At 33.3% G+C, this 21,546-nt stretch overlaps 1 protein-coding gene across 1 annotated transcript in view; it reads left to right on the top strand.

Annotated features, from left to right (window-relative positions):
• AstA-R1 (allatostatin A receptor 1) overlaps positions 1 to 19,747 on the top strand; it is a 61,529-nt gene extending 41,782 nt beyond the window's left edge. The window contains exons 2-4 of the mRNA XM_068775720.1: positions 13,541 to 14,439; positions 17,563 to 17,718; positions 19,590 to 19,747. Of these exons, the coding sequence (XP_068631821.1) occupies positions 13,612 to 14,439; positions 17,563 to 17,718; positions 19,590 to 19,694 (1,089 nt within the window). The 5' untranslated portion in view covers positions 13,541 to 13,611 and the 3' untranslated portion in view covers positions 19,695 to 19,747. The remainder of the gene's footprint in view (positions 1 to 13,540; positions 14,440 to 17,562; positions 17,719 to 19,589) is intronic.
• Positions 19,748 to 21,546: the final 1,799 nt, after the last annotated feature.

Raw genomic sequence — 21,546 nt, 5'->3', positions numbered from 1 at the left:
TAAATGACCTTTCGGATTCATATGTCATTACCAACAACACAAATTGGTCAAATATTCGTCTTCAAACATTTTAGACGAAATTCCCCTGTCCCGTATCTTCTTAATAGAGTGATAGTGCGTTAAGAAAATATAAGCGTTCCATTTTCAGTTGAAAGATGTTTCAGATAATAGAATAACCTGCTTAAGGCTTTTAGTGATGGAGTCTCTCAGTTATAGACAGAGTACAATCCGGATCATTGTGAGCGACTCTAAAGATTTATTGTTCTCTCGGATTTTCTATTTGGCAACAGCATGACGTCACCACACCCGTAAAAGCAATCTCTTGTTTGACATCTACAGGAATAGGAATATATGTTGCTTACCAGAGCTCCTTTGAGGATTTTAAGACAAAATATATTGTCTACTACTCTAAAAAATATGTATTGTTATATAGTGTCAAGTTTGTATGTTTTCTGACATGTGTTAACCAAATTAGGTGTATAGGTGCAATATTTCTGAGAATATAAAGTTTATTTCCAAACACACACAAATAAACATATTTATAAATAATTAAAAATGTTTCTTGCCTAAATTTTTTATCTTATACCTACCGTTTCTTATTTTTAAATATAAAATTAACAGTATATAATTAAATTAATCTTGTTATAGTGTGAAACATGGTTTGTTGACTCATTTACATAATTGATATAATAATGTATTATTAAAATGTATAAAATTTCAATTTAAAAGTGCAACTGTTGAATTTCTGGTCGGCTTTCAGAAGTTCAGCATTCCATTAAAATAATAGACGATTAAAAATATATTTTGTATTTGAATTTCATGTTATAATTACAAATTTATATACATATATAAATTCACATTCTAGACGAACTAAATTTACGTACCTTTTTGTTACATTAATCAAAAAGGCATGATATATTTACTTATAGATAAACAATATAATAATATATATGAACAAGTCTTTTTATCCTATATAAAGATTGTAAAATAAAATAAAATAATTTGAAAAGTTTTTAAGCTTTACGTTGACAAATGTGTTTTATATTTATGTCTTTCACTATTGACAAGTATCTTGTACATAGATTGAGAGACCACGATAATTATGTTACTTAAGATAGTACGTAAAAACTTGACGAAAAATCCCTCAAAGTGTCATTGTTTTTTACTAATCGAGCTGTCAAAAATGTTACACAGCTGGAAGAGATCTAAATGTAAAACCAATTAAAAGGTTAAAAATGGCTTTCGTTTAGCAAAGTGTTGGAACAATAACACGCGGTGTAATTCAAAGTCATTGAGTGTGATTGATGGCAGTTAATTACTGTGTTTGCGTGGCAGGCACCGCCATGTTGTATGATATAGCAGGTCTAGTTAATCTAGATTTTTAAATGGAAGTTATTTATGCTGGTTCATATGTAAGTCCAGTAGAACTTATATCTACCAAAGTTATTGGTAGAAAAACTGTGTCCCAATTATTCAATTGTTTCAAAGGTAATATTAGTATGATATTAATATTATCAATGTTAATATTAATATTAGTATTAACGATAATACTATCATTAATATTAATAATAATATTAAAACCTAAGATGAAAAATTCTTATGTAGCCATATCAAATTATTATTTGTGTCACAGCTATATTAATATTTTAGTCATATTATTATTAAGATTAATATTATTAATATCATCATTAACGTTGATATTAATATTAACGATAATATTATTAATGTTAACGTTAATATTATTATTATCGTTAATATTAATATTAAAATGTTTGATCGCAAATTCTTATGGTGCTTAAAATAATCTTAAATTAATATTTGTGTAAAAGTAAATATTAATATTAACATTAATATTAATAATATCATCATTAATTTTAATGTTAATGTCAATGATAATAATATTATTAATGTAAATATTAGTATTAAAACGTAAGATCACGAACGCATACGGTGCTACCACAAATTAATATCGGTGTCATAGTCAATACTAATATTTACAATATTATTAATATCATTGTTAATGTTGATGTTAATATGAATATTAATACTAATATTAACGATAACATTATTATTAATGTTAATATTAATATTATCATTAAAGATAATAATAATATTAAAACGAAAGATCGCAAATTCTAATATTGTTATCTGAAATTAATATTTTTGTCACAGTTGATATTTATATTGTAATGTCATCATTACTATTGATATTAATATTAATGATAGTATTGTTATTAATGTTAATATCATCATTAGTGTTGATATTAACAATAATGATAATAATATTATTAATGTAAATATTAGAATTAAAACGTAAGATCGTGAATTCGTACGGTGCTACCACCAATTAATATTCGTGTCATAGTCAATATTAATATTTACAATATTATTAATATCATTATTAATGTTGATGTTAATATCAATTTTAATACTAATATTAACGACAATATTATTATTAATGTTAATAATATTAATACATTAAAAGTAGGATAGTTGTTTCAGGACACGTATCTCCTTTTGTGTTGGACAAAATTCTTCTCCAGGGATTTCCAAGCAACCTACGTTCAGTGTCTAAATAATAATACCAATAGTAAATAATAATTGACTTATGTACAAAAAAATAAAATTCCTTTGTAATTATTGTAACGCGAGGCGGAGAAAAATGTGCAAAACATATTTTCACGTGCCATTCTCAACATTAATTTGGGTCGACGGTGTCTGTTTACATTTTGTTGTCGCTGTGTTCCCCATTATAGATCCTCTCAACACGTGTCGAAGTTTATAAATTCAGAACACAATGTCATGTTTTATGATGTTATTTTTACCCGTATTTTGTATGACGTGTGTTTCCAAATGATTTTATTTGGAAATCTATGGCGAAGGGTCTAACAGTTGATGTCATATTGCTGAATCGATGATGATTGCCTTGGAAGACGACAAATGCAGGTCGTTACCAAACGGTCCTATTGGAAATCTATGAGATAATTGTTGTATGAAATGATTGTTGTAGTGCTCCTCGGAAGACGCTTGTTACATGCAGCTTCCAAACGATCCTATTGGAAATGTACGAGGAATGCCTATGACTAGTAGTGGAGGTCCTTTGACTGAAATGATTGTGGTAGTGCTCCTCGGAAGACGCTTGTTACAGGCAACTTTCAAACGATCCTATTGGAAATGTACGAGGAATGCCTATGACTAGTAGTGGGGGTCCCTAGACTGAAATGATTGTGGAAGTGCTCTTCGGAAGACGCTGGTTACAGGCAGCTTACAAACGATCCCATTGGAAATGTACGAGGAATATCTATGACCAGTAATAAAAGTCCCTTGACTGAAATGATTGTGGTAGTGCTTCTCGGAAAACGCTTGGTACAGGCAGTTTCCAGACGATCCTATTGGAAATGTACGAGGAATGCCTATAACCAGTAGTGAAAGTCCCTTGACTGAAATTATTGTTGTAGTGCTCCTCGGAAATCACTTGATACATGCAGCTTCCAAACGATCCTATTGGAAATGTACGAGGAATACTTATGACCAGTAGTGAAAGTCTCTTGACTGAAATGATTGTGGTAGTGCTCCTCGGAAGTCGCTTGTTACAGGCAGCTTCCAAACGATCCTATTGGAAATGTACGAGGAATGTCTAGGACTTGTAGTGGAGATGCCTTGTCTGAAATGATTGTTGTTGTGCTTCTTCGGAAGACGCTTAATACAGGCAGCTTCCAAACGATCCTATTGGAAATGTACGAGGAATGTCTATGACTTGTAGTGGAGATGCCTTGACTGAAATGATTGTGGTAGTGCTCCTCGGAAGACGCTTGTTACAGGCAGCTTCCAAACGGTCCTCTTGGAAATCTATGAGGGATGCCTATGACCATTAGTGAAGGTCCCTTAACTGAAATGATTGTGGTAGTGCTCCTCGGAAGACGCTTGATACAGGCAGCTTCCAAACGAACCTATTGGAAATGTATAAGAAAGGCCCATCTCCAATACTGGACGTCCTTCAGGTGAAATGATGATATTCCTTGGAAAACACCGGATGCTAGTCATTTTAATCTTATCCTATTTTAAATCTACGGAGGCGGCTTAAGTCCAGTGCTGGACGTTCTTCAGCTGAAATGATCATGAAGATGTTCTTCCGAAAACGCTGGAAGCAGCTACCAACGGCTTCAATTAGAAATTGAAAAAGAAAGTCCAGCACATTTTGGCGATAACGAATTTTCATAATAAATATGAACGCAGGAAAAATGTTAAAGAGTATGATTTAATTTTAAATAATCTAAACTTTTTTAAAGATGCTAATGAAGCAAAGTTTTTTCAACTTCGAAATCTTTTATTTGAGTTTTTACTTTAAAATTACTTCTCTCCATTTCACGAATTCAAACAAAAATATAACTTTATTTTCAAGCTCTGTTATCATTTAAAAAATATCTACTGCTTTCGAAATTCAGTTAACTAAATTTTCAAAAATATTACAGTATTGTTATGGCTTCATAAACGCCTATGGAGTGACAATTAAAGCTTTCCTCTTGGGGTCACTCGCGTCCAGTCACCGCATGAAGCATTTGCCAAAGCGACCAAAACCTGGCAACTTCCCAAAAGCGTGAAATGAATAATGTATCTGCCCAGACCGGAGCGATGGCAGAGACGAAGACGAAGTCAGACAACACATAATTGTAACTACATCTACTATTATTCAAGACATAGATAGTAACATTACGAGAGCAACAAAGAATAGTCTTGTACAATACTTGGTATTTCAAGTGGAGCTTTACGCTGTATAAACTCGGAAGGTAAAAAAAAGAAAAACAAAATTTCACAGATGCAATGGTCACGTAGTTCTGGAAAAGATTGCTACTCATGTCGTAGACTGCAAGAGCACTTCGATCGTTCGTTCTAATAATTTTAAATACTTTGACCATCTCTTTCGTTTATCACCTACTTCTATTCATTTATAGGTTCACAGAAAGGTTCACCTTCTCACGCATGTTAAAACCTGAAACAGTATTACTACCACTTATCCTTTGTTAAGGACTTCGAAAGACGCTTTATGCAGGCCGCTGCCAATCTATTGAAAACTTGTGAGGGAGACCTATGTCCAACAAAGAGAAATACAGTCTTCCTAACGACAACTGCGCTCTACATTCCTGGAGTATTGTAAAAAAATGGTGTAGATTACAATAATTAGGAACAAGACTCGACCCTACGATATTAAGAATCGTTAAAACTCGAAGGAGATAAACAAAACTGTGTTTATCACATAAAAAACAATGATATGTTTTGAAAAAGATTGGTTTTTGACACTAATTGTCAATCTACAAATAAAATATATTATTTAAATATGAGATATATATAAATCTTTCATGTGCAATGTAAAATTGTGATCAGGGAATGTAGACGAGGGAAGAAAGGCGACGCATGGAAGATTTGCAAATGAGGAAAGATAGAACACGTGAACGGCAAAATGAAGGAATAAAAGATAATGTGAAGGAAGAAATGAGTATATAAATAGAAATTAAAAAACTCAGTTACCTGAAATGTAAAATGAGAGGTCCTCAAAGACAGGAAGACACAAAAAAAGAACCTACAGAGACTACAATTTAAAGTAAATACAGTGATGACATAGGACATAGACATGTGGTCTCTGACCCTGGACCTCTTTGGTAATCTCACAGTGCTCAATAGGATCACGGAGAGCTATATTCAAAATTTCTCTACGAGATCCAGTCAATATTTAAAAGATTCAAAGATGAACGAAAGGAATGGGCATATTCCAGGGGATAGCAAAATGGTATCATTCATTCATTCATCAATTGAAAATCTATGGGAGAGGCCAGTGTCCAGCCGTGGGCGTTCACGCTGAAATAAAAATGACGACATCTGATAGTTGTTAAAAGTTTCAAAATTGGAACAAATTATGATGTAATATTAAATTTCGTTCACTTATTCATTCATCTTCAATAACTTTTCTATTAAATACACATATAAGTTACAACTTGTATCATTTATATGATATAAATATAAATTATCACTTCGCAGCTATCACGAATGTTATGTAATGGGTCATTTAACGTACTGAAGTACGTGATAAAAACTTGGAAAAGTTCCAACGTGCAGAGATAAAAAGCTTTGTCATATTGAATGAAAGGGCTAAAGTCTCTGCGGGCGTTTTTAAATTAACTTCACAATAGTTCAACAGATGGCGCTAAACTTAGAAGAATGCAAACGGGTAATAAATTATAGTTTTTTATCTACATGATAATTGGTTATACGTATAAAAGCTCAAAGAAGTGAACGTATAGCTCTACTTTTAAATTAATTTATGGTACACCTTAATATATGTATGTTTGTATATATGTAAATTTTATATATATATATATATATATATATATATATATATATATATATACGTCAACTACCCATTATTTATACTTCTACTGTTTTAAACTGTGCTTGTTTAAAAGAAATTACCTCGTGTGATTAAACTGTCCACTGTGATTTTTTCTTTACTATTATGCAACTATATAAATATATATATATATTTATAAATATGTGTATACACACACATGCACACATATATATATATATATATATATATATATATATATATAACGTAATGGTAATACAGTAAAAATGAAACTGAAATTTTTTTATATGAAATAATTTTTTTAGTCTTTATACTGCCTAAAGGTAAATGCCTGTTGCTTTATTAGATTAAAAATGATATAATATATTTCACAGTATAATCACTTCATGCGTGATTGAAAATAGGCACCTATTAAAAACATTAATGCTTTTTTCTGAAACACCTTAAAACAATTATCCTGTATATTTTATACGCTATTGCACGAGTTTGTAGGTACTAATTAGTAAAGAAAATTAATGCAACTTGTTCATGTTCCGACTACATTATCTCATGCAGCAAATTATTATCATTCTGGCAAATCGGCGTTCAATTCTGATTTGGCTACACGCGGTATTGGAATCGTTTAATTAACATTTCGTAATTTTGTTTCTATGTATACTATTAAGAAATTAAAACAGATGAAACTCGAATTAGAAATAGTCGAGTACTTTAATTGTAACAATTTTTAATGAAACAAAATAATGTTTTATAGTTTAATATTCAACGTTACCTTTGGTTAGTTTAATTTATAATTATTATAAACTAATTAATTTTTTAATATAATTAATGGCTAGTCTTGTTTATTCAGCATCAATCGACTAACAACCTTTACTAAGTTCGATTCACCTAGTGCAGAGTTCCCCAAACTTTTTTGTGTCGTAGACTCCTTGCCATGTTTTTCCGTATTGGGTAGACCCTCTACTTACCCGATATTGATTTCCTGTAAATTTCTAACTGTAGTGAAGTTTAGTGTTAAAAACTTAAAGTAAAAACACATGTTAATTTATACATTTATTAATTGAATTTAAATTTAAATTTTGTATCTGTTATGTAAAATATACGTAACATAAATAAATAAACAATTTTTTTACTTCATAAATACTTTTATAAATAATGCAAATGTTTTGATATTATAAGATAGTATGATGTAAGTAAATAGGTACTATCAGTGTATGTGTTGAGATCCACTATCGTGAACCCTAATTTTCATTTCATGGACCCCCAAATTTTTTTTCGCTGTCGTAGACCCCTAGGGGTCGATATAGACCACTTTGGGAATCACTGATCTAATGAAACGACTACCCAAAAAGAATGTACAGGCTTGTGAACGCCACAGGAGAACCTATCGACCTCAACGCTCATGCACGAGCGATAGGACCCGCTCACTACTTCAGGTGAGCAGCTCCTTGTTGACCTAGGTCCTCTTGATCTCCTCATTAGGAATATTTTGTGTAATCACAGAAAATTAACATGATCGTGTTTCTTGTTGGCTCAATCACATGTATAAGTATGCCACTACGACAAAACTCAATTAGATTCTTCCACTTTTTTGTACATCTCAACCTCGTGATCAAGGCGGAGTCTCAGACCGAGGTCCACCTTATGGCCCACTGTCCGGCGTTCGGAAGACTGCGCCCAGATTCCGAATACCGGATGGTCAAAAAGATAGAGGAAAGGAGTATCTCGGCCATCATGCAAGACGAAGGGGAGAGAGAATGCTTCCTCAGCTACTGCAGGAAGGTGGTGATAAAAGCAATAGGTAAAAATAAAACTAACACTAAAATATAGAAATAAAAAGAATATAGTAGTACCAAAAATAGTGCAATAAATAGTATAATATAAGATGATAATTACAAAGAAAATACGTGTTAAATATTTGAACAATAAATAATGTTGCAAAACAAAATAGTAAGGAAACCTAGAATGTAGTGGTTGAGGATGGATGTATGGCTAATGGAATGAAAGAGAAAGACTAGGATAATTTTAGAATGAAAGAAACAGTACGACAGATAAGATTCATGAAAGAGAAGAATGATAATAATAAAAAATATGAATAAATTACTAGAATTAAAAGGTCCCTGTCCCACACGAGATAGGGGAACGAGAGGTCCCCAACAGCAGAGACCATTTAAAAAAAAAGGCGGAGTCTTCGAAGTCTGATGTTAGACATAGACCTGGTCTGAAGCGATTCATCCAAATGATAATATAATATTTGAGAATATTCAGAATGTTACTAATCTATATAAGAGGTAACCTCTTAGAAGATCAAAGATAAACTATTTTTAAATTCAATACACAAACGATCAATCAGCAGCACGGTAAATAATTTCAAAGATCTACTTACACTTTGATTACATTTCAAATTGTTTATGGAATACATAATGATTAATGTAAAACTTTTTTTACCGAGTGATAACACACTGAAACTTCTTTGATTTCGATGTATATATTTATACTTGGTTAAGAGAGCTAATTCGTGTATGTGGAATATTATTATAACTGATCTGGCTGGATGATTTTGGTCAAAGCCTTTCTTTTCACCCTAACATGACGAGGTCATTTACGACGGGCCCGAGTAATGTTCGGGTGGTCACTGCGTGGTAATATGGTACGCAAAACGCTGTTAATCCTCTTGAAACTCGTCTGTGAGCATTGGAAATTGGAGATAGACAGTAACAAAAGGCAGTAAGAAAGTACAAACTTAGAAGCTCAGAAATATAAAATTAGTTACAGTTGTTACCTTATAACTATCTCAGAACATATCATGATTTATAGTCAATGAAAAAACAAATAAAAACATTACTAAACAGGGATCAACGACTACGGTTTATATATTTATATTATGTTTGTTTATGTATTTATATTATGGTTTAAATTGCATTGTATGTACTCAATAATTTCGAATGAAATTGTTATTGATACGAGAGAGCACGAGAATATATCAATATCACTAACATATGAATTGTGGAGGTCACACATTTTGTATTATATATTAATACACAAAATGTGAATTATTTAAGATTCCATCCCTGGATTGAACCCGCGACCTACCATTGCAACTCTTAGTTCTCTACTGGGGCAAATACAAATACTCTTAAGCGTATAGACATATATATAAAATATACTAGCTGATCCCGCAAACGTTGTTTTGCAAAAAAAAATTGATATTTTAATTTACAAATAAAAAATAAGGGTTGATCGTAGAGGGGTGAAAATTTATGGTTGTATGTATTCTTGTATGCTGTATCATAAAAAAATAATAACAAAAAATTTCGTTAAAAAAAAAAAAATTAAAGTATGAACAACCTTTATCACTTAGGGGTATAGAAAATAGATAGTAGCAGATTCTCAGACCTACTGAATACGCATATTAAATTTGGTAAAAATCAGTCAAGCCGTTTCAGAGGAGTTCAAGTTCGAACACCGTGACACGAGAATTTTATATATTAGATATATATGTCTTAATTTGAAACACGTAGGATATTTGTAAATCGAACCCAGAACCCGCGATTTTAAGGACTACTCATAAAACTTTCTGCGGTAATTCAAACTTCTCGTTTTATATCTGATGCACGTACAAAACAAATAAAAAAACTCATGAATTTTTTATCAATGGCAATTGTGTGTTTGATCAAAATCCCATTTACGAACGTCACAATGTTATAACTTTAAATGTAAAGGGAAAGCTGATTAATTGAAGTCCGCTGTAAGTTACTTTTTTATCCGAAGTGACGTCGATTTTCAATTTTTTTTCCAGTAAGTTAACAGTTAAACAAAGCGATCAAGTAATATCTTTCTTTGTTTAATTTGTGTAAAATTTGCATAAAAATTCTTTATTCCATATTCATTTATTTAATTTAATATACACCAATATCTCACTTTGCGTCGTGGTTACGTTCCAAAAAAACACGACGCAAATTGAAACGCCGCAAAGTGAATTAAGATTTTCTATAGCAAACCATGTAAAGATCGAAGATAGGTTCCAGGTTCACGAAAATACTATTTTTTAAAAAGAAAATTGAACAAAGTAAACATTTAAGGAACAAAAATAATATAACTCTGCCAATATATATTGGATATTTACCTTTTTTGTAACTAGAAACAAGAGATAAAAATTTATATAAATTTATAATTCTCTTTTAAAAAGAGCACAACACACCACGTTATTGAAACTGAACTCTATAATTTTAGAGTGCAAAACAAAGTGAAAATAAAACTGTATTAAAATTGCGTTGATTTTTAGTTAGAAAGGGAATCCCGAGTATTGATGGCATGGCGCTATTAGAAACAAAAGCGTTGCCATCTTTTAGAAAAAAAGAAATATTCAAAAAGAAATTAAAGACTCGAACCCAAAACAACGCAACCTCGAAAATCTAACGAAAAAAAGAAAATTAGTGCTAATTAAGCAGCGACGCAACTTCGAAAAAATCGCAAAACGAAACGACGCAAAGCGAGGAATTGGTGTACATTTATCAATATAAAAATTGTTAGTACAATATCTTTTTGTCTACATTCCACTGATATTTATATCAGCCTTCGTGCTATTGTTTTTACAATTACATTTAATATTTCCGAATTCTTTTTTTTTTTGCTCACGTTTCTGCAATTCACAGTGTATACTAAGTCTCTTAGTTTATTTTAACGGCGCCCTAACAATATCTAGTTTTAAAATTACTGATCGTGTGACACTTCCTCATTCCTACTCCATATTGTCATCCGTAGCTTGTTTATTTAATGGAATCAGGCGTTACTTAGCGGAAGTCCATCCTAAGTAAGAAAACGACCAATATTTAGCCACTTCCGCACATGCAGTGGTAGTCGTGCACAGAGTCTCTGTGTTTGGCACTTATCGGTGTAACATAACTCCTGAAGATGCCCCGTGGAGAGGTGAAATACCTGTTGAGTGATTTAACGGTGACAATTGTGTAATTAGCATTGTTTGCGGCATGCACATTTATCAGCGGGCTGGCGGGCGGTGCACTTTGTTGCACGGCTACCACTGCATGTGCGGATGTGGCTAAATGTTGGTCCTTTTCTTATACGTAGTCAGTATCTGTGCGGCGGTTGCCGTATTCGCTACATCGATGAACCTTGCGATCGCATCTTGACTCTTGTCCGTGTAATACACGCACTTGTGTGACGTGATATTGCTACCCCCAGATGGACACTGTTATACAGCCCGAGGGTGTCTATTATTCGAACAACGATGACCACCTCACTTTTTAGTCCTTGAGTTTGAGATTACGCTACCATGAACCAGCCTAGTAATTATTCAATACTCAAACTAGGAATCATTAAAGGCTATGTTAGGTTCTATATTCCATTTGTCTTTCGAATGCCTGGAGACATTTTTGATGATTTAATGGAATCAGGCGTTACCTCGCGGACATCCATCCTAAGTAAGAAAAGGACCCATATTTAGCCACTTCCGAGTGACTAGTGCCACTTTGTGTTTTGCACTAATTGGTGTAACATAACTCCAGAAGATGCCCCGTGGAAGGATGAAACACGTGTTGAGCGATTTGGCGGTGGCGGTTGTGTGATTCGCATTGTTTGCCACATACGCATTTATCAGCGGGCCAGCGGGCGGTGCATTTTATTGCACGACTACCACTGCATGTGCGGAAGTGGCTAAATATTGGTCCTTTTCTTATCTGTAACTTGTACGTTAATATCTGTGCGGCGCTTGATTGATGAATCTTGCGATCGCATCTTGAGTCTCGTCCGTGCAATACACGCACGAGTTCGTGTGACGTGATATTCCTACCACGTGATGGTCACTGTTACACAGCTGGAGGGTATCTGTTGTTCGAACAACGATGACTGCCTCACTTTTTAGTCCCTGAGCTTGAGATTAAGCATCCATGAAAGGCCATTAAAGGCCTATGTTAGGTTCTACATTCTGTGTGTCTTTCGAATGTCTAGAGATATTTTTGATGATGTACCATGTTTCGCGACACTGTGTACATTCACTTTTATATAAAACCTTTTCTCGTGACTTTTCGCGTTTCCTACTTAAAAGAAAACATATATCAAAATATAAGTGTTTATAGGCCTCAAGGGAAACTATATATCACTCGTAGATCTCATATAAGGCTAAGTCAAAGTCTCTTAGGTTCTGATACATATAAATTGAATTATTAATGTCTCGTATCATGTACGAAACTCATTTCAATATATGAACAATGATAAATAATTTATGAGTTCGATTTGAAATAATACCATCTATACCATATTCGTTTTTAATTATCATCTTTTAACTGTACTTTTTTTTCGTCATAGTGACGATCTTTAGGGGGAGGTCTGGGATTCTTCCCCACTGAAATCCCCTCGGTGCACGTCTTCAGGACCTTTAGAGAGGCCGCCGGGTCTTCCATATGATTTATTATAAAATAAATTTGGGTTTATCTCTTATAATATTCTTTAAGTAAAAATAAAATATCAGGGGACCGGAAAGTAATGTCGCTTTCTCAAGTTAAATTCACACGAGTACATTTTTAACGAGTTTTTATTTGTAATCAGTAGTATCTTCACCTTCGTTATCAACCACATTTTGCCATCTAGTATACAAAACCAATGCCGAAGCGGTAAAAATCAAACGGTTTTTCTGATAATATGTTGATAGAAACGACATTACTTTCCGGTCACCCTAATATATAACGAAATGTGAAATAAACTAGCAATCTAGGAGGAACGATGAAATACAAGAGGAAAGCTACGAAAACTAGAGAAATAGATAGGAATGGAAAATAATTTGATAGATAAAAGAAGAATTGGTGAGAAATATTAAGAAGGACGTAAGAAGAGTGAGAAAAAAAGAACGTGTCCATGTGAACCCAAGACAGGGGTTGTACTAGAGGTTCCCACTTGTGGGGCCACATGTAAGAAAACTTTAAAGCAACAAGGATTCCTAACAGGTTGTTTTATCTAAAAAGATTCCACTGAGTTTGTCGCAGTTGCTTTTTATTGTGATGAGAATGAGTTCGTAGTTGGAGCAGTTCCTTCAATTATTTCTTCATCACTTAAAACTCATTAAAAAGCAGCAGGTTATCTTAAGAATCGTGTTGGGAATTTTTTTTTGGTCAGTATAAGAAATTCTATTCTTAGATTTTCATTAAACATATAAATTGTTTGTTTCAGGTAATTCATAGTGGTATAGAAAGAAGAGTAACATAAAATTTTAGCAGTAATAATGATAGAATAAAACCAAGATGGATTCAACAGAAGATGAATTCTACAGCATATGCTTAAATCTAACCAGCGAAGAAATAGCAAGCCTAGGCGGATGTAACTACAGTGCTGAATATGAGAATGGAGAGTTGTTGGAGAAGGTGGTATCAAGAGTTGTGCCGATCTTCTTTGGGTTTATAGGGATAGTGGGTTTGGTTGGAAATGCGCTGGTGGTGTTGGTAGTTGCCGCTAATCCTGGTATGAGATCAACAACAAACCTCCTGATCATCAACCTAGCAGTAGCTGATCTTCTCTTCGTTGTATTTTGCGTGCCCTTCACTGCCACTGACTATGTGATGCCCCGATGGCCTTTCGGTGATTGGTGGTGTAAAGTCGTACAATATTTCATAGTGGTTACTGCTCATGCCTCTGTTTACACATTAGTTCTGATGTCATTGGACAGGTTCATGGCGGTTGTTCATCCTATAGCATCCATGTCTATAAGAACAGAAAAGAACGCACTTTTGGCAATCGCTTGCATTTGGGTGGTCATTTTAACCACAGCTATACCCGTTGGTATTTGCCACGGCGAGAGAGAATACTCTTACTTCCACAGAAACCATTCTTCTTGTGTCTTCTTGGAAGACCACGGTTACAGCAAATGGGGATTCCAGTTATCCTTCTTCCTCTCTTCTTATGTAGTTCCGCTTGCATTGATAAGTATTCTCTACATGTGTATGCTGACGAGGTTATGGAAGAGTGCTCCAGGTGGAAGAGTATCCGCGGAAAGCAGGAGAGGAAGGAAGAAGGTTACAAGAATGGTTGTGGTCGTGGTTGTGGTATTTGCAGTCTGCTGGTGTCCTATACAGGTAATTTATTCTTTATTTAACCTAATATTCTTAATCTAATTCTAAATATCATATCATATAACATTTAATGTACAACATATTTGCATAAACTGTATATTTTTATAAACTCAACATGCCTAGGATTATCTATTTCTACAGTTTTATTTTAAAAGTATTTGAAATTGTAAAACTGAACTGGGTTCTGTGATCTGGTCGTGTAACCAAATTACCATCATCAGTTCAGGAATACGAACACAGAGATTCATAAGGGCGAGAAATTAAAAGTGGAAGGGGGTAAATATATACCCTGACGACTTACCGAACGCAGTAGCCACCTTCTGCTGTACTAAACGAGTGAAATGTCTTGACAAACACTTGGAGACAGACGGTGATGGATAAGGTATCTCCTGCTGAGAATCATCTTAAACGATACAAAGAAAAAGAAACATATCAAATTATAATCTGAGACGTTTCAGATGAATACGGAAGTAAAACTAAACATCTCAGCCGTAGAAAGTTCACTGATGTACATAGACTTTTTCCATTGAGTTTCTATATCTGGTTAACACGTTCACTGCGGCTTGAGGTCGATTCAGCCTCATGGTAGACTTTGCACTGGTGCGGCGCGTAAAACTCGTGTTTTCTCTCTAGTGCGGCGGCTGTTTACACTCAACCGTATGAGGTATGACAAAGACAAATATAGCTTTCTTTATGTCTGCGAAGCATTGACTCAATATTGTAAAAAAATATTGATGAACACGAGGCAGAAAAGGCCTCAACCGCACTACTAGGAAGTTCAGCTTGAGGCTGATTCGACCTCAGCCGCACCAGCTGAAAGTTCTCCAAAATTGGGCCCGTAGTGAACGTGTTAAAAGTTACCTATATCTAAATTTCCTATGACTTTAGCAAAGTCATCTGTCCGCTTAGGGGTCTGTTCAACGCTGCGCTTGGAACTCTATCCTATCAAGCAACAAAAATACAGTTAAATAATTGTTTATTTATACAAGTATGTCTTTGAAAAATCTTATCAGGGGATATTTACAAAAAAATATATTTGATTCGCTTATTTAATTTAAGTCAGTGACATAAAAAGAGTATTTTTATAGCTGGTAAACAATTTCAAGGTAAACACACTTGTATTTCTGGGTCAATAGAATATTTACTCCGAAATTGGATTTCTCAAAACATCTCATAATCTTGTATATAATAATTATTATACTCTCTTACTCTAATTGACTGTAACATATTACGTACCAAATTCATTATATGGTTGTTATATTAATATATCTAATAGACACATGTAAGTAGAATTTGTTCCATATTTACTACAATATTACAGAATAATTTATACCTAACGAACGATATAATATATTACCCGGCGATAAATATTGCAAATCGATCTTTGGAAAAAGATAATCGGCTAATTTCGGCTTCGTAAAGAGCTATCTCTGTCGCACGAAATACAACGATTGACAAAACGTCACATAGGTAATGTGGAACAGAGATAGTGCTCTACGAAGCCGAAATTAGCCGATTGTCTCTTTCCAAAGGTCGGTGTGCAATATTTGACGCCGGGTACAGTAAATTAAATTCGTTTCTTATATTTACGCTTAATTCACATTTATACTACAATCTATTATTTACGTATGTAAATGGGTTTTCTTCAACATCCAAAGATCTTTGTGAAGTAACTAAAATCATTTTAAAATACATTAACTTGTTACATGAATAATTCAAACATAAAAAATACATAATGACACACAATTGGTATCGCCATAAAAAGAGAACAAATTCGTTTGTTTTAACATCTGTTTTGCGTGACATATGACCTACCAAAGCCTATAAATGACCACGCGTTCCTTTAAGTATTGAAATGGCCACGATACGTAGGTCGCCCGTTTACAACCTTGACAGGTGACCATGTCAAGGTCTTCGTGAGGTTCTGGATTAAAATCGCATTCAACACATCCTAGCGGTAATTTATGGGATAACTCCATATGCAGTTATGTACGTCGATGAAATGATAATTTATTTAATTACACGAACAGTACATATAAATTAAAATTACATTAAAAGTTACCATATAAATAATGGTTGTGTTATGTGTTTCTTTATATGTGAGACAAAATCAAAAATTCACTATGTACAACATTATAGAAAGATCAGATAACGACAAATCAAAAAAAGATATAAGTGGAAAGTGATTGTACGCAAGAGGAAGCATCTGACTTATGATTTTAGACACCAAAAGAAATCTTGATTTGAAAATGTTACCCCCGCTTGTTTAAACATAATGATGAAGTTGATAATACAGGCTGTAACTAACGAAGCCTTAAGAAAAATCTATAGAAGCTTACCATTTAAAGATTTAGGACAAGTTTAAGTTCAGCAGAAAATTGCGTGCACTTGTTTGAGTAGTCACAGATACAGTCACAGATAGGGGTCTTCTTACACCTCGCATTTTACATTCCTCAGCCATTTCTCTGTCATCAAGAATCTTTTGATTCTTCCATCATAAACAAAACCATGGGTAAGAAAAGGACCAATATTTACAGAGAGACTCTGTGTTTGTTGACTGTTGACTCAGTGTGACATAACTCCTGAAGAGTCCCCGTGGAGGGGTGAAACACGTGTTGAGTGATTTGGCGGTGGCGGTTGTGTGATTTGGCGGTGGCGGTTGTGTGATTCGCATTGTTTGCCGCATACGCATTTATCAGCGGGCTGGTGGGCGGTGCATTTGTTGCACGACTACCACTGCATGTGCGGAAGTGGCTAAATATTGGTCCTTTTCTTACTTAAAATGGACTTCCGTGAGGTAACGCCTGATTCCATTAAATATTTAAAACCATGGGTATTTTAATGGAAGTAGCATAACTATCCAATATACTCCAGGATTCCCAAGTTACAGTGAGCAGGTCATATATCACACTGAATAGAATGCCTCTGGATTATAAAGTTCTGGATTGAGACCATTGATCGACATCCACTTATAAGGCTTTCTACAATGCGTCCTTTTAGAAGTGTGGAAAAGGCCTATGTCCAGCTGTAAAAGCTGTAAATGCCTGAAAATGATTATGACATTAAGTGTCTTTAGATCTCTTCAAGTTTAAGTTTTCTATGTTAAAACAAAATATTTTATTTCAGATAATACTTCTAGTGAAGGCATTGGACAAGTATACAATCACTTACTTTTCGGTGACGGCGCAGATCGTGTCGCACGTGCTGGCATATATGAACAGTTGTGTCAACCCTGTGCTGTATGCGTTTCTATCAGAGAACTTTAGAGTTGCGTTCAGAAAGGTAAGACTTATGTTATGTTCAAACTTACTTATGTAGGTAGTTTAAAACTAGACAACAACTTGGATCAGATAATAAAATAATCATAAGTAGTTTTAGTTTTAGTTAATATTCTTCTACACGTTAGAAAATATATACATAATTGCATAATATTAAAGAAAAAAATACAATGGGCGTTATCACACGAAGCAATTACTATCAGCAAACAATAGTATGGAAACAGTTTAAGTATAAATAACGGGTACTTTACTTATTTATTTACTTTATTGGAGATAAACAGTAACAAAAGGCAGTAAGAAAGTACAAACTTAGAAACTAAGAAATATAAAATTAGTTACAATTGTTACCTTATAACTATCTCACTAAGAACATTAAATGATTTGTAGTCAAACAATGACAAAACAAATAAAAAAATATCTAAACAGGGATCAATGTTCCAGCGCATTCTGCATATCACACCGCAATAATTACGAGTCACAGCAAGCCGTTACATTCCAATGAGGTTTAAATTCTATGGTGTGTACTCAATAATTTCGAAAGAAATTTTTTTTAAAATATACGAGAGAGCACGAGAATATATCAATATCACTAATATATAAATTGCGGAGGTCACACATCCTGTATAAGGGTGCACTTTTACCGATATTTGTCTTAGCAGTTGATAAAAAAGAGAGATCTAGAACGCGTTCTTGCTGCAGGAATTCGAAAGTTTACCTCGGACAACAGTTCCGAACAGTTAACATTGCCACCACAATTATTTTTAAGTGTAGTGGCGTCCATTAGAGAACGTCGATCCTTCAATGATAACATTCGGTATTGTACATATTAGACAAAATTGTACAAAGACATCCATTTGTATATAGCATAAATGTGTATAATAAATACGGCGTAACACATAATTATACATACAATAATAAATAAAAACATCAAAGTGATTTGGACCGCACTTGCCTCAGAAAAAATAAAAAACAGAAAAAAAGTAATTAAAGAATATATAATAATTGGTCTAGTAAATGTATATATAAATATATATATTCTTAACCATTTTCTTATGAACAGGTAGTTACATGGCACGTATTATATTCAGCGATAAATCATTCCACAATCGAACAGCTTGTGTTGTGAAAGTTTCACACTTTCTCTTTTTTATTTCTCATTTATTTCTGTGTTTTTTTAATAAAGTAATAATTTAACATGTTTACCTTTTGTAGACGTATACGGTACTGATAAATTAACACTAGGTATGCAGGTATTTATATGTTTCACTCTGTCGCCGGAGCGCATTTTTAATGAACAAACAAAATATATTTAAGTACAACATAAATTTGTTCCATTCGTAAAAACGAAGGAGTTTTCGATTTTTATATTTTTATCAATAACCAAAAAAATCCACGAGATTAACGAAAAATCGCACGCTGAGTGCAAATTGCGATAGCGAAATATATCTTCATAGCATGTGATAATTAAACAAAAAGTAACGATCTACATTAAAACAAATTCTTAGTAAGAAAAGGACCAATATTTAGCCGCTTCCGCACATGCAGTGGTAGTCGTGCAACAAAGTACATCTTCACGAGTTATGTAACATAATTCCTGAAGATGCCCCGTGGAGGGGTGAAGCATATGTTGAGTGATTTGACGGCGGCAGTTATGTAATTCGCATTGTTTGCCGCATTCGCATTTATCAGCGGGCTGGCGGGCGGTGCACTTTGTTGCACGACTACCACTGCATGTGCGGAAGTGGCTATATATTGGTCCTTTTTTTACTTAGGATGGACTTCCGCAAAGTAACGCCTGATTCCATTAAATAAAACAAATTGTTAGTTATAGCCGAGGTTTTATTTCAAATGTCATTTCTGTGGTTACGTTCACAGGTAATGTACTGTCCACCACCATACAACGATCCAGGCTCCGGACGCCCTCAGCCAACGAAGACAACCAGAACGGGAAATGGCAACTCATGCCACGACATCGTCTGAGAATCGCTGATGGGTCACACACACGCACACGAACAAGCAACCGCTGTGTAAGACCCAATTGATATAATTCTTAAATACGTAAAAAAATCTCTATCAGCTTTTGTCATGACCTACTATAGTTCCGTGTTATATATTTCTGACTCTTGTAGTTTCAGAGTCATAGGTTAAGAGTTAAACAGACATAGATACGTGTAGTTTTATATATGTTGAAATATTTTCATAGCATAGATGGCGTTACTGTGTCATTTGTATATACATACCGTTAATATAATAAATATAATAATTGTTAATAAATATTTTTAATTTAAATAAAGAATATAAATAAATGTAAATACGTGTATTATATACATTTCATTTATTTCCATATTTCCTGAGCCCAAATATGGATAGAAATGGAGTAGAAACGCTGTAAAATATTATTAATATATTATATCTGTAAGCGATATGTGAACGTATATATATGTAGTTATTAAAAACATCGAATTATGATTAAAGCGATGTATTTCATATATTATTAACATTTAAATGTAGTGTATATTTTAAGTAGCCTAAATGTATAAATTGTCGTATATTCGTCTGGAAAATATTAAAAATAAATTAATAATAAATTTTAATCATATGTATAGTATTTATTTTTATTTTGTTTTATTTATTTACATTACGAGCTTAATATATATGTTTAAAATTATCAAAATGTAGATGTGTTAATAATGCATTAGATGAATGTTGTTAAGAATTGTAGAAAAAAAAACTTATATCAGATATGTTTCTATAAACTTCCGCTAAAATAAACTGTTGTTTCGATATGGTATTTTGTTTTATTTTTATCATATTGTCATCGTAGACTTCCACATCTGGACATAAGCTTATCCCACAGATGGACATGCTGTGCTAGCAGATCCGCGATCTCTACTTCAGCATTTTAAGGCTTTCTTTACCTTAAAATAGAGCCACGAAGATTCCTAATTCCTACTAGCCGAAGACGCGAACAAAATCAGTGAAATTTCTATTTTTGTGACCTCTTTTATAAATGACCATAACACAATAGCAAATAAAACCATTTCAGAATTGTTAACATTTGAAATATAAATAAAATTACTTAACATATTATTATGATAGTAACTATTATTACTGCAATTTTAAAATTAGGTGTAATGTACATATATTTATCTAATATATAAAATTCTCGTTTCACGGTGTTGGAACTTGAACTCCTCCGAAACGGCTTGACCGATTTTTACCAAATTTTACATGCGTATTCAGTATGTCTGAGAATCGGCTACTATCTATTTTCCATACCCCTAAGTGATAAGGGTGGTCCACCCCTAAATTTTATTTTTAATTTTTAAGACAATTTTTTTGGTTTATATTTTATTATGATACAGCATACAAAAATACATACAAACCTAAATTTTCACCCCTCTACGATCAACCCTTATCTTACATTTGTTAATTAAAAACTTTAATTTTTTTTCCAAAACAACGTTTGCGGGATCAGCTAGTATTTATATAAAAAATAACAACCTGTATTACACCTTACATTTTCAATATAACCTTTAACTATGGACGTCATTTTTTTGTCACACTACCATGGACGCGCGGTCTCTCGGACCGCTATGTTCTGAAGTCCAAATATTACGTAAATATTAATTTTATTTGTACACTTTTGTATTTTTTGTATTTTAGGTATATTGAAATTAAATAATTTCGAGTCTTTAAATCGATCTTCCTTTATTTGTAAATAAAATAAAGCATACTAACAATTAAAGGCACTTTTTGGCATACATTTACTAGAGATCAATTTTAGGACGAAAAACTTGAATGAATTAAACTTTTAAGAAAAAATAACAGT

This window comes from Battus philenor, unplaced genomic scaffold (assembly GCF_028537555.1).
Source record: "Battus philenor isolate CCGP_79_NKW_IND1 unplaced genomic scaffold, ilBatPhil1.0.hap1 SCAF_9, whole genome shotgun sequence".
NCBI classification, from domain to species: domain Eukaryota; kingdom Metazoa; phylum Arthropoda; class Insecta; order Lepidoptera; family Papilionidae; genus Battus; species Battus philenor.
This window is presented reverse-complemented; position numbering and strand designations above follow the sequence as displayed.